The sequence below is a fragment of the Dendrobates tinctorius genome, unplaced genomic scaffold, assembly GCF_039654945.1.
Source record: "Dendrobates tinctorius isolate UK_male_01 unplaced genomic scaffold, ASM3965494v1 ptg000028l, whole genome shotgun sequence".
Taxonomy (NCBI): Eukaryota; Metazoa; Chordata; class Amphibia; order Anura; family Dendrobatidae; genus Dendrobates; species Dendrobates tinctorius.
The window spans coordinates 47695555-47709303 of NW_027361696.1; the positions used below are offsets into that span (position 1 = coordinate 47695555).

General features: G+C 44.9%; 1 protein-coding gene across 1 annotated transcript in view; it reads left to right on the forward strand.

Moving 5' to 3' along the window:
- LOC141085352 (heat shock cognate 71 kDa protein-like) overlaps positions 1-5149 on the forward strand; it is a 28206-nt gene extending 23057 nt beyond the window's left edge. Inside the window, exon 9 of the mRNA XM_073570640.1 lies at positions 1542-5149. Within this exon, the coding sequence (XP_073426741.1) occupies positions 1542-1730 (189 nt within the window). The 3' untranslated portion in view covers positions 1731-5149. The remainder of the gene's footprint in view (positions 1-1541) is intronic.
- The last annotated feature ends 8600 nt before the right edge of the window (positions 5150-13749 follow it).

Here is a 13749-nt window from a genome sequence, read left to right on the forward strand (position 1 = left end):
GTATGTATGTAGTATATATGTGGTATGTATGTAGTATGTATGTAGTATGTATGTAGCATGCATGTAGTATGTATGTAGTATATATGTGGTATGTATGTAGCATGCAGTATGTATGTAGCATGCATGTAGTATATATGTAGTATGTATGTAGCATGTAGTATGTATGTAGCATGCATGTAGTATATATGTAGTATGTATGTAGTATGTATGTAGCATGCATGTAGTATGTATGTAGTATTTTTTTTTTTTTTTTAACATTTAACACATTAGCCGGATGATGGGACTACTACTGTCCTATCATTGGCTAATGTGTCAATCACTGTCATGGTAGCAGGCATCGCCTGATGGGACTTATAGTCCCATCGGACGATGCTTGCACAGACCCCCGGACATCAGCACAGCCCCCCGGCAGGCCGGCACAGCCCCCCGGCAGGCCGGTACAGACCCCCACAGGGTGCACAGACCACCGGCAGGCCGGCACAGCCCCCCGGCAGGCCGGTACAGACCCCCACAGGGTGCACAGACCACCGGCAGGCCGGCACAGCCCCCCGGCAGGCCGGTACAGACCCCGGGCAGTCCACACAGCCCCCCGGCAGGCCGGCAGAGACCCCCGGAAGGCCCGAAATGACGGCGCATCATGATGCGCACACACCGCGCATCATGATGACGTCAGGCTGTCAATCAACTTTGAACTTCCGATTCCGATGCCGACTTCCGATATTGAAAAAATATCGGAAGTCGGTATCGGAATTCCGATACAGCAAGTATCGGCCGATACCCGATACTTGCGGTATCGGAATGCTCAACACTAGACAGGAGTAAGCGCTCCTTCCCTTGAGCACTGGCATGACACAGGCCCATGTCAGAGCATCCCCGCCAATGCCAGCAGAGATTGAGAAAGAGGACGTGCAGTATGCTCGCTGATTGTTACTAAGCAAGGAGCTGAGCACTCTGGGCCCGTGAGTACCATGCATTTGCAGCCTTAGAGAGACCGAGGGTGGAACTGTGATCTGCGCACTGCTTCTCCAGTATACTTTTGCCAGACCACATTGGGCTCAGACAGTGCTGTGGCTTCCATCCTTCCAACCACACTGGTACATAGACTAGGGGCTCAGCGGAAGGTACCGGAGACCAACCGCTGCTGCCAGAAGACGGATGAGTTATTTCCAGGACCTGTTCTGTCTCCTGTCTGTCACTGCATCCCGCAACCTGCTCACATGTACGTAGGGGAGACATGTCAATCACTTGCCATGGTGCTGTAAGAGCTAGCTAGGAGAGGCGCATACTAGTTTCATTGCTCCCTATGGTTCCAGGCCAGATTATTAAACTATGTTCCTGGCTAGATCGTTAAACTATGTTTTAGCTGAAACACCGGAGCATTTCAGAGTAAAACATACCTGACTGAAATCATGCAGCCAGGCTCTGATTTGCCTGCGATTTGTAAACTTGCGTTTCGCTATTGTTTCTTCTGGGATTTTCATGACTGTTCTCACTTGTATCTTACTCATCATTTTTTCCTTGTCTATATGTTATTCTACTAGATGGCTGAAAAAGAAGAATATGAACATCAACAGAAGGAGCTGCAGAACCTCTGCAACCCAATAATCACTAAGTTATACCAAGGAGCCGGGGGAGCAGGAATGCCCGGAGGGATGCCAGGTGGCTTTCCTGGAGCCGGAGGCAGTGCAGCAGGTGGATCTTCAGGTCCCACCATTGAAGAAGTTGATTAAGAACCTCCACCCAACACTATGTAAAGCAGGTTTCATGGCACAGTCCGAAATCAACACGCTTTATAGTCATCATAACTTAGATCCTGCTTTATCTTATAGCCAATGAGACTGTTATATCAGTATTAGGTACCTGATGAAGTGTTTGTACTTTCTGCACCCTACTCTGTTCTGCCCAGTACCTTTCAGTGTGTTTAAGACTTGTGATCCCGGAACCTTGTTATTATTGTCTGATGACACAAGCGTCTTCCATAATTTGCACTTTGGATGTTGTAATATACCATCAAAGAGTGGCAGCCATGACAAGCATTGTATCGATACTCAATCCTGTAGGACTTATCATACAAATGTTCTTGGAAGGCTCCAAATTTACTTTGCCAAAGATACAAGTCAAAAAATTCTCAAAGATGCCACTGAATTGGTCATACAGACTAGGGTAAACCAAAATGAGAACCTTCATCTGATCTTCTTCACCCAGATGATGGCCAATCAAAGCCACTGCCAAATTTCTCATCAGCCTCCTATTCCACCATAGATTGGGTTCATCTGTTAGACATAGGACCTTGGGTTAACAGGGATTGAGATTTTTTATTATTTTATGTATCTTCTATTAATTGGACCACCACCTGTTATGTACTTCATGGTGAAAGTCATCGAAAAAAGTTTTGACATTTCAGCTTGTATTTTTTGGAATCCTAACCCGATATTTTGGAATGGTAATTTTCAAAAACTTTTTATTCGCCAAATAGAATTTGAAGACTGTTATTTACTATTTTTTGTAAATGAGGAAGAAAATTAATAAGTTACATCTTGGAGACCTCCTTATCTAGGCAATGCCATTCATTCAGCACCAAGGTCTTTGAAACTTAGACGTCTCAATCTTTAGATTTTAAAGACAGGTCTATTATGTTCTGCCAAGATGTTTGACTTCTGCGCCTTTATATAGGTCTTGATGAGTAGCTGTTCCACCATATCTAGACGACGTGACATCTTGGACAGAAGAGGAATTACAAGGAGAGCCATGAGTCACTTTGTGCCCAAAAGATTTAGAAGGGCAAGTATTCCAAGATTTCCAGTCAACCAATGTATTTCCTCAACACAAGTTCTGCTCTCATATGTGGATTTTCCCCCAGATTTTATTAAACAAGTACTGAGGTCAAGATGAAAATTTAGAGTTTTGATGGTGGCTAAACTCTGCATGGAGTGAGAAGTATTTGTACAAGAGAGAGGACCACATTGGAGACCACAAGTCTTAATGGAGTGAAGTACCTCATTGGTCTCCAGATCTTTTGCCAATGATATTTTCATGGTCACTTTCAATGTACTTGCCCCCACCTTCATTGGTTAATATTTCCACTTTTTTTTGCCAAAAATGAGAATAGATTTCATCATCATCTCACTTTTACTAAGATCCAGTCTTCATGTTGGCAACACTTTGGTGGATGGAGCACTAACCACAAATACAACCATATCCCTTGATTTGCCCATACATATTAGATGGCTGTATGAAGCTTTGGCCAATTGTTTGGACAAGTCAACTTGACCATCTTTTACCTACACAGGAGCACTTGTTTAGCTGTGTTCTCCATGTGAAAGCCGTCTCCACACTAGTCCAAAATTAGACATGGCCCATTGACATCTTCCCCAAAGATTAGTTGAACGGTGGCCCCATACATATTAGACTGTTGACCGGACATGTTGATATGGGTAGGTTTGTCCAACAATGTTCTAAAGATTATGGGGACCTTAACTTGGGTTACCTGTAGCACTTTTGCTTTGCAGATGTTACAGAGCTGAGATTCTTTGTCTGCTCACTTCAGGTCAGAAGAGAACTGGAGGTTAACTATACAATTATTGGGTCTCACAAAAGATGCATCAACAAAGAATGACTGATTCAGCTCCACAATATCAATCACTACCAGTTAGTCAAGAAATAAAGCATATTCTTGCATTGCAGATCCACGCCATTTACCTAAATACATATATTTTGTATTTTGACCTCCATAGACCTCCCATGCCCAGTATGAGACCCCCATAGCTTCCCCATGTACAGCATGAGAGCCCCATATCTTCCCCATGTCAAAAATGAGACCTCCATAGCCTCCCCATGTACAGCATAAGACCCCCCATAGCCTTCCCATGTACAGCATAAGACTCCATAGGCTTGCCATGTCCAGTATGAGACCCTCAAAACCTCCCCATGACATTACATACACATGAAAAAAAAACACCACATACTCACCTCGCTCCCGTTCTGCCTTTGCTTTCTTCAATGCACTGACTCTCCACAGTGCACATAAGATGACGCCTTCGCGCTAGCTGTCTCACATGCTGATTGGTGGAAGAAGGGACCAGCGTCCCCTCCTCCACCAGTGCATTCACCGATGCCTGCATCCCGAGGATGCATATAGTGTTGACAATGGTTGGCGGCGGACAGGCTGGAGAGGACAAGGTGTGGCGCGTTGGCTACTGTTTTAAGCCCCTGTCTGTCTCCGTCCTTGAGGCGGACGGGAACAGCCATAGGGCCCGATGTGGCCTGTGGGCTGCACTTTGCCCTCATCTGCTCTATGACGATTTACAACAGCAGACCACATCAAATTTATATTGAACTTTGATGTGGTCATAACACAGCTGAGAGGAGCGCAGAAAAAAACTCTCACTCAGTCATCCAATTTTTTCACATACACAAAAACAAACCGATTATTCTGGTCAAACTCTGACCATGGTTTGATCACAGTGTGGTTCAAGTACCATCCAATTTTCTCATACATTTCTCCACCTTCTTCATTCTGACAGTCCCTGAAAATTGAACCGCATTCAGATATGTCATCCAAATGTGGTCCAACTTTTTAGCGGGACCACTAACATGCATTGCAGATTTTAAACCAACCCTCAGACCAAAATTGGATATGTCTTTGATTTTTTATTTGGACCACTCCGTCCAAGGAAAAAAATCGGATATGTGTATGGTCCCATATAATACCACAGGTACGAGTCCTATCCTTGAAAAATACAGTATGGAAAAATGAATGAAGCCAAAGACAGATAATAAATTTATACACTACCTATCAGAACAAGCTCATTGACCTATCCTCAGTTAACTCGCAAATGCACTGGGAAGCAAAGAATCTCTAAGCGCATCATGGTGCAAAATCTTTAACGAAAGCCAATTGAAAAAAATAAATATTTCAGCTGAAAATCCATGACTCTGAAGGCGTCCATATCCTTTAAGTATCCACTTGTGCCTTTAAGGGTTTTGCACTGAGAATGGTTCCTAGGTCAAGGTCTATCTTCATAGTTCTGCTCCACCTGGGGGACTGAGTGTTGTGTCTCTGATCTTTTACCAGCGGGATTGTAATCACTGTGTCAAAATAATCGTCAACCACAGTAGTAATAAAAGTGCCATATGAACACCTTGACAATCGTGACATTTCTACGTCGTTCTGGAAGGTTTCTTGTGTGTGATCATCACTTGGCCTCCCAACACACAATCGAGGGCTGCAAGATTCGGATGGGTCAAGTAATGAGCTGAACTTTTTGCATTGTGCAACATTGTTGTCACCCATTCGTACTCTAGGCATAAGTTCCCAGAGCTTTTTTTCCATTCTTCATGGGGCGATGGCACCTTACATGCGAGTTTTGATGCCCTCGTCCAAGCCTAACCCCAAAATTTGAGGTTTACAACCATAAGACCCTCTGTATAAAGGTTAATATGAATTATTGGTTCTCGTCTTGCCACCAACACCTCCTGAACAGCTGGAGCAAGGTGGTCTTAGCCTAAGGAAAGAGCTAAGGTCTGAGCTTTCATTGATGGTCAATAATTGATCATGGAGCTCCAGAGAAGAGACATCATGGTGCGAGGCTTTTCTAGTACCACCTCCACTAAGTTCTAGATAAAGGAGAAGGTAAAATCAGCTTACTACTGCACTGCAAGAAATACAACAATGTCCCTTGGGTCAGTGCACAGAATCCTTCAGGTCAGCAACCTTGAGCAGATAAGAAAGGAGAAGGGGGCAGGGGAAATGTTCCATTACCGCAAGAAAAAATTTTGGTTAAAAAAAAAAAAATCACATTATTGTGAAGCTTAGGCTAGTTTCACATTAGCTTATTTTCCACGCAGCGCTCAGCGCCGCTAAGCCACGCCCCCTGCCAGCTCCCTGCCCGCCCCATCCGGTCATCGCCGCCTACTATCGCACACGGCTGCATGCGATCTGCGCACTGTATCTTTAGCATAGGGTGCGCAGATCGTGCGCTAGTAGGATTTTAGCGTGCGATGCGCACTTTTGAAGGTGCACTGTCCGCGCCAAAGATGGGATGCAGAGTGTACATTAATGAGAAAAAAATGAACTTTTTTCGACTTTACCAAATGGCTGCAATCAAGCAAAGAGTGAAAAATTTAAAAAAGTCTGAATACTTTCTGTATCCACTGTATCTATTTATATAATTGCCTTGTAATGTTTTCATTTCCTGTTCTGTCCAGATGTCACCGTATCCCAGAATTCCAAGCGTAGGAAGTTCACGGACCACCATATTGGGACATCCAAGTGATGGGTGTCTCAATATGGAAACTGTTGCTGGTACCAACCTATTGCGCGGTACCACCAGCGGAACACCATCACACCACACACACACTCTATATGCCATACGCACCACACACACACACTCACACACTCATGCTCTCAGACACTCACACTCTCAGACACTCATACTCACACACTCACTCACACACTCAGCCTCTTGCGTGGTACCACCAGCGGAACACAGCGCCTGTGTGAATTCTGCGCAGGCGCAGTGAATCATTCAGGTGATACCGGCGGCAGATGTGCAACGTGTCTACAGGCAGAGGAAGCCGGTCACATTAAAGGGGTTTTCCCACGAACGAAAGTTCATTTAAAATCTGTCTGTGTCTGACCGTGTACGGAGCATACCACATCTCCTGAGCAGGGGAGGAAGCAAAAGACAATACTGACATTACAGCAGGGGATCACAGAGGATTCATTTTTGAGGTAAAATATTTCACTGACTGTTTTTAAACAATATTAGGCTGGTTTCACATTTGCGTTAAAACAACGCTGCGCCCTGCGTCGTTAAGCCCCGCCCTGAGCCGGCTCCCTGCCCGCCCCATCCGGGATCACCGCCTACTTTCGCATTTGCACGCATGCGATCGGCGCACCCTATCTTTAGCATAGGGTGCGCAGATCATGCGCTGCCAGTGTGAAAGTAGCGTGCTGCGCACTTTTGACGGTGCGCCGTGCGCGCCGAAATGCAGCAAGTTGCATTTCGGCGCGCACGGCGCACCGTCAAAAGTGCGCAGCACGCTACTTTCACACTGGCAGCGCATGATCTGCGCACCCTATGCTAAAGATAGGGTGCGCCGATCGCATGCGTGCAAATGCGAAAGTAGGCGGTGATCCCGGATGGGGCGGGCAGGGAGTCGGCTCAGGGCGGGGCTTAACGACGCAGGGCGCAGCATTGTTTTAACGCAAATGTGAAACCAGCCTTATACCTCACACAATGTATCCTCTGCGATCTGCTGTAATGTCAGTATTGTCTTTTGCTTCCTCCCCTGCACATGGGGAAAAAGACAGTAGATAGGTGGGTGAGCACATGGTGGGGAGAGATTCTTAACGCCGCAAAGCCTTCCCCCATCGTGACATTACCGCCCTCCCGATGCGATAGCATCGGGCCTCCATCTAGTATATATATATATATGTGTGTGTGTGAAGTTTGCGCATTTCGGACTAGAGCAAGTTCTTTTAGCTATACACCCAGACTTGCTATAGACCAAAATGCGGAATTTTATATGGGCCCTTTTTCTTAACTTATGATGCTTACGTGTTTTGGACTATAGCAAGACCTTGCTCTTATGAATAAAGACTTGCTATCATCTGAAATGTGTAAGCTTCACATGCGTTCTTTTCTCCCTTTTTTATACATTTTTTCATACATATTTTAATGAAGTAAGCTTTACAATAAATGTGATTTTTTTTTTACTGAAATTTTTTTCTGCAGTGCTTTAACTTCTCTCTTTCCTCCTTCCCCTTCCTTTATCACTTAGTCCTAGATATAGGTGGAAATCACATCAAAGATGTTGACATCAGTTGCCATATATGAGACATTAAGATTTACGTCTATTAAAGGGGTTGTCCAGGACTTTGAGATTGATGATTTTGGGATAGGTCAAGAACATAATATCTATGGGGGTCCGACACACAGCACCATGGCAGATGTGCTTAGTGTCCAGAGCTCCGTGCACACTGTAGCTTCTTTTTCTGGTTGTTACAGCTCAGCTCCTAGTAAAGTAAATGGGAGCAGAGCTGCAGTACCTTAGAACAGCCACTAGACATCTGGAAGCCGTGGGACCTGGTAAGTTAACGGCTGATCCATGAAGGGTTTCAGGTGTCGGACTCCCACCGTTCTGGTGGGAAAGGATAGGCAGCAAAAATCAAAGTAGTCCATAACCCCTTTAAGGCGGCATTTTAAAGTCAATCTCCCGCTCATCACATGCAAAATTATCTCGGTCTTCAGGAGTAGAGTAACACATTTTCTAAAAAAGTTGGAAAGAAACTTTAGATCTTACTAAACCCACAAGAAAGGAAAATCCTGACGACGGCAGCGCGAGAGACTGATGGCAGCTCCTCCGGCGGGAATTAGGTTACAATTGCCCTTGTAATGATGTATTATTTAATGGATCAGTCAGCTTGAAACCCCCGGGGAGTCCCGGCCAGATGAGCAACAGTGAAAATGACCTAGTTTCAGATGTGTGGCTCTTTATGAGGATCTTTATGAGGATGGTGACGGTTCTTCATGAGCAAACATGAACATTTCATCCCAGTGATTCATTGATCACACAGCGCAGTATAAGATATACATCATATAATGGATGTGTAATATAAATACATCCTGATACTTTACAATTTAAAGGTGAAATAAACTATTATTTACCTATCCAGTTATATAGAAACAACATATTCTATAGCGCTGTACAGGCATCCACGCAAACAAGAAGAGAACAGAAAAGCTTGCAGATTTTGTCCTCGGATGGATTTGAACTCAGGACCCCAGAGCTGTTTTGCAACAGTTCTAACCACTGAGTTACCATACAGTGCTAACCACTGAGCCACCATGCACTGCTAGCCACCAAATCACCATACAGTGCTAACTACTGAGCCTCCACACAGTGCTAACCACTGAGTCATTATACAGTGTTAACCACTGAGCCACCATACAGTGCTAACCACTGAGTCCCCATGCAGTGCTAACAACTGAGCCAACATACAGTGTTAACCACTGAGTCACTGTAAAGTGCTAACCAGTAAGCCACCATTCAGTGCTAACCACTGAACCACCATGCAGTGCTAACTACTGAGTCCCCATACAGTGCTAATCACTGAGACACCATGCAGTGCTAACCACTGAGTCACCATACAGTGCTAATTACTGAGCCTCCATGCAGTGCTAACCACTGAGCCACCATACTGTCCTAACCACTGAATCATTATACAGTGTTAACAGCTGAGCTACCATACAGTTCTAACCACTGAGACACCATACAGTGCTAACCACTGAGCCTGCATACAGTGAAAACCACTGAGCCAGCATACAGTGCTAACCAATAAGTCAGCATACAGTGCTAATCACTGTGTCACCTTACTGTGCTAACCACTGAATCACCATACAGTTCTAACTACTGAGCCACTACACAGTGCTAACCACTAAGCCAACACACAGTGAAACCAATGAGCCACAATGCAGTGCTAACCACTAAGCCATCATGCTCCATCTTATTCCTTTGATATCTTTTTTTAACCCATCCTGGTTATGCTATATTCCACATTAACTTGTGTCCAAAATGGTCTTACAAACGATTATGAGAGATTTCTTTAGATTTTCCAAGAAAAATAAAAAATAAAAAACCGTGGTCTCAGGATGGCTGCCAATGACGGAGAAAGTTGCAAGATTTTCCATGAAAGTTTATAATGTGAAAATCCATCAATGAAAAACTATAAGATCTTCTGAAATATATTAAAATTTTTGTAGGATTGGGGGCCAGCAGAATAGTGAGTGCAGCTCTGGAGTATAATACAGGATGTAACTCAGGATCAGTAATGTAATGTATGTACACAGTGACTGTACCAGCAGAATAGTGAGTGCAGCTCTGGAGTATAATACAGGATGTAACTCAGGATCAGTACAGGATCAGTAATGTAATGTATGTACACAGTGACTGCACCAGCAGAATAGTGAGTGCAGCTCTGGAGTATAATACAGGATGTAACTCAGGATCAGTACAGGATCAGTAAAGTATGTACACAGTGACTGCACCAGCAGAATAGTGAGTGCAGCTCTGGGGTATAATACAGGATGTAACTCACGATCAGTACAGGATCAGTAATGTATGTACACAGTGACTGCACCAGCAGAATAGTGAGTGCAGCTCTGGAGTATAATACAGGATGTAACTCAGGATCAGTACAGGATCAGTAATGTATGTACACAGTGACTGCACCAGCAGAATAGTGAGTGTAGCTACGAGGTATAATACAGGATGTAACTCAGGATCAGTACAGGATCAGTAATGTATGTACACAGTGACTGCACCAGCAGAATAGTGAGTGCAGCTCTGGAGTATAATACAGGATGTAACTCAGGATCAGTACAGGATCAGTAATGTATGTACACAGTGACTGCACCAGCAGAACAGTGAGTGCAGCTCTGGGGTATAATACAGGATGTAACTCAGGATCAGTACAGGATCAGTAATGTATGTACACAGTGACTGCACCAGCAGAATAGTGAGTGCAGCTCTGGAGTATAATACAGGATGTAACTCAGGATCAGTACAGGATCAGTAATGTATGTACACAGTGACTGCACCAGCAGAATAGTGAGTGCAGCTCTGGAGTATAATACAGGATGTAACTCAGGATCAGTACAGGATCAGTAATGTATGTACACAGTGACTGCACCAGCAGAATAGTGAGTGTAGCTCTGAGGTATAATACAGGATGTAACTCAGGATCAGTAATGTAATGTATGTACACAGTGACTGCACCAGCAGAATAGTGAGTGCAGCTCTGGAGTATAATACAGGATGGAACACAGGATCAGTAATGTATGTTCACAGTGTCAGTGACTGCACCTGCAGAATAGTGAGTGCAGCTCTAAGGTATAATACAGGATGTAACTCAGGATCAGTAATGTAATGTATGTACACAGTGACTGCACCATCAGAATACAGAGTGCATCTCTGGGGTATAATACAGGATGTTACTATGGATCAGTGCAGGATCAGTAATGTAAAGTACGGCAAAATGGCAAATACAATTCTAGGATGTATTGGTGCGCCCCACAGGGCCATGACGTACTCGGTACCGGGCTGGTCCTTCAGGGAATGTTGCGGCAGCAATGACCCGGTCTGTGGCCCTGGGCGTCCAGTAAAATAAATGAGGAAAGTTTATAGGGCATTAATTTGTGACGCCACCAGTGGTGTTCAGCAATAAGGGGATGGCCGATGCTGCCTAAGGAGACCGGTAGGGGACGTTGGTGATGCAGCAGAGTTGTGAGGGTATGTTCACAAAGTGCGGATTCTCCCACGGATCCGCATCGGATTTGTCGCTGCAGATCCGCAAGTCATGTACAGTACAATGTTAGGCAATGGAAATTGAAAACTGTTGTGCACATGCTGCGGAAAAATCCACTCTGATTAGCTGCGTGTTCATTTCCGTAGCATGTCAATTCTTTGGGTGGATCTGCAGCATTTCTGCACCCATTGACTTGCATTGATCCGCAGCAAAAAAGCAGGTCTTAAAAAGATCTGCGGCTTTGCTGGGGATGAAACGCTGCAGATCGGGAGGGGGGGAAGAGTGTGGGCGTGGGCGGGGAATGTGTGCATGTATGGTGTGTGGGCGGTGACTGGGTATGTATGCGTGTGCGGGCTATGTGTGCGCATGCGGGGGTCTGCGGGGCTCCCTGGGGGGGTTACCGGGGCTGTGCGGGGCTCATTGGGCTGTCGGGGGCTCTGTGCGGGGGGTTACCGGGGTTGTGCAGGGCTCATCGGGCTGTCGTGGGGTCTGTGTGGGGGTCATCGGGCTGTCAGGGGGTCTGTGCGGGGCTCATCGGGCTGTCGGGGGTCTGTGCGGGGGTCATTGGGCTGTCGGGGGGGTCTGTGCGGGGCTCATCTGGCTGTCGGGGGGGTCTGGCGGGGTCTTGCAGGGGGCTGTCCGTGGGTGTGCGGGGTGAGTCTTTGGTGCTGTATGTGTGTGTGTGTGTGTGTGTATGTGTATGCAGGCATCGTCCAATGAGACTACAAGTCCCATCGGGCTATGCCTGCTACCCTGACAGTGAGTGACACATTAGCCAATGATGGGACAGTAGTAGATCCATCATCCAGCTAATGTGTTGATTGTAAAAAAAAAAGAAACAACATATAACATACAGAACATATAACATATAACATACAGAACAAACAACATACAAACATAACATAAAACATACAGAACATACATATGAGATACAGAACATACAACATATGAGATACAGAACATACAACATATGAGATTAGAACATGCAACATATGAGATACAGAACATACAACATACAAGATACAGAACACACAACATATAAGATACAGAACATACATATAATATACAGAACATACAGAACATATAACAAACAGAACATATAACATACAGAACATACAAGATATAACATCCAGAACATACAACATATAACATACAGAATATATAACATACAGAACATACATATAACATCCAGAACATACAACATATAACATACAGAACATACAATATATAACATACAGAACATACAACATATAACCTACAGAACATACATATAACATACAACACATAACATAGAATACTTACTCACCGCACACATCTAATTCCCAGAAGCCATTGATCTCCTGTAATAAAAATAACATAATAAACCAACCTACACTTACCTTTCCGCCGTAGTCCAACTAATAACGAGGGTCCCATGATGATCTCCCGTGGATAGCTGCCACATCAGCTGATGCGACCGCTCTCCAGGGGCTCCAGCACTGAAATGACAGGAGGAGGTAATCCTCCGCTGTGTATCCCTCCGTCGGGAAAGAGGTCCCGTAACACTAACCCTAGCCTTAACCCTAACACTAACCCTAATTCTCACACAGCAGTGCTGTAAAGTGAGACTCTGAACTCAGGTAACCTCAGTGATGGACTGCAGGAGACATTGTTTCCTGTCAGTTCATCACTGGGAGGCCCCAAAGAGCAGTGACATCACCTTATGTCACTGTTCTATAGGGGAGATCATCGTGGGACCCTCGTTATTAATGGGACTGCGTCGGATAGGGAGCATATGGTTGGTTTATTATTTTTCCCTTTTTTCTAGGAGACGAGGGCGTTACTTGGATCTGGGAGTTAAATAAAAAGATGAAAACCGTGTTGTGTTTTATTTCATTAAAATACTTTTTCCTTATGTGTGTGTTTTTTTCTAACCCTTTCAAAAGATTAATAATGGATCGGTGTCTTATTGATGCCTCTCCATTATTAAATGGGCTTAATGTCACCTTCCAAAAGCAAGGTAACATTAGCCCCTTATTACCCCATATCCCACCTCTACACAGGAGTGGGAAGAGAGGGGCTAAGTGCCAGAATTCGCGCATCTTAGAGATGCGCCATTTCTGGGGCAGCTGCGGGATGGTATTTGTAACCGGGGGGGGGGCAATATCTATGGCCCCTTACTAGGCTATGAATATCAGCCCGCAGCTGTCTGCGCAGCCATTTTGGCTATAAAATATAGGGGGACCCCACGTCATTTTTGTTGGGCGGTCCCCCTATTTTACTAGCTAGTAAAGGCTATGCAGACAGCTGAGGGCTGATATTCATAGCCTGGGAAGTGGCCATGGATATTACCCCCTTCCCAGGCTACAAATATTGCCCCCTGGTCGTCGGCTTTCCCCCTCTGGCACAGAAAATTCTGCGGGAGCCCACGCCATTTGTTTTTCCATTTTTTAAAATAT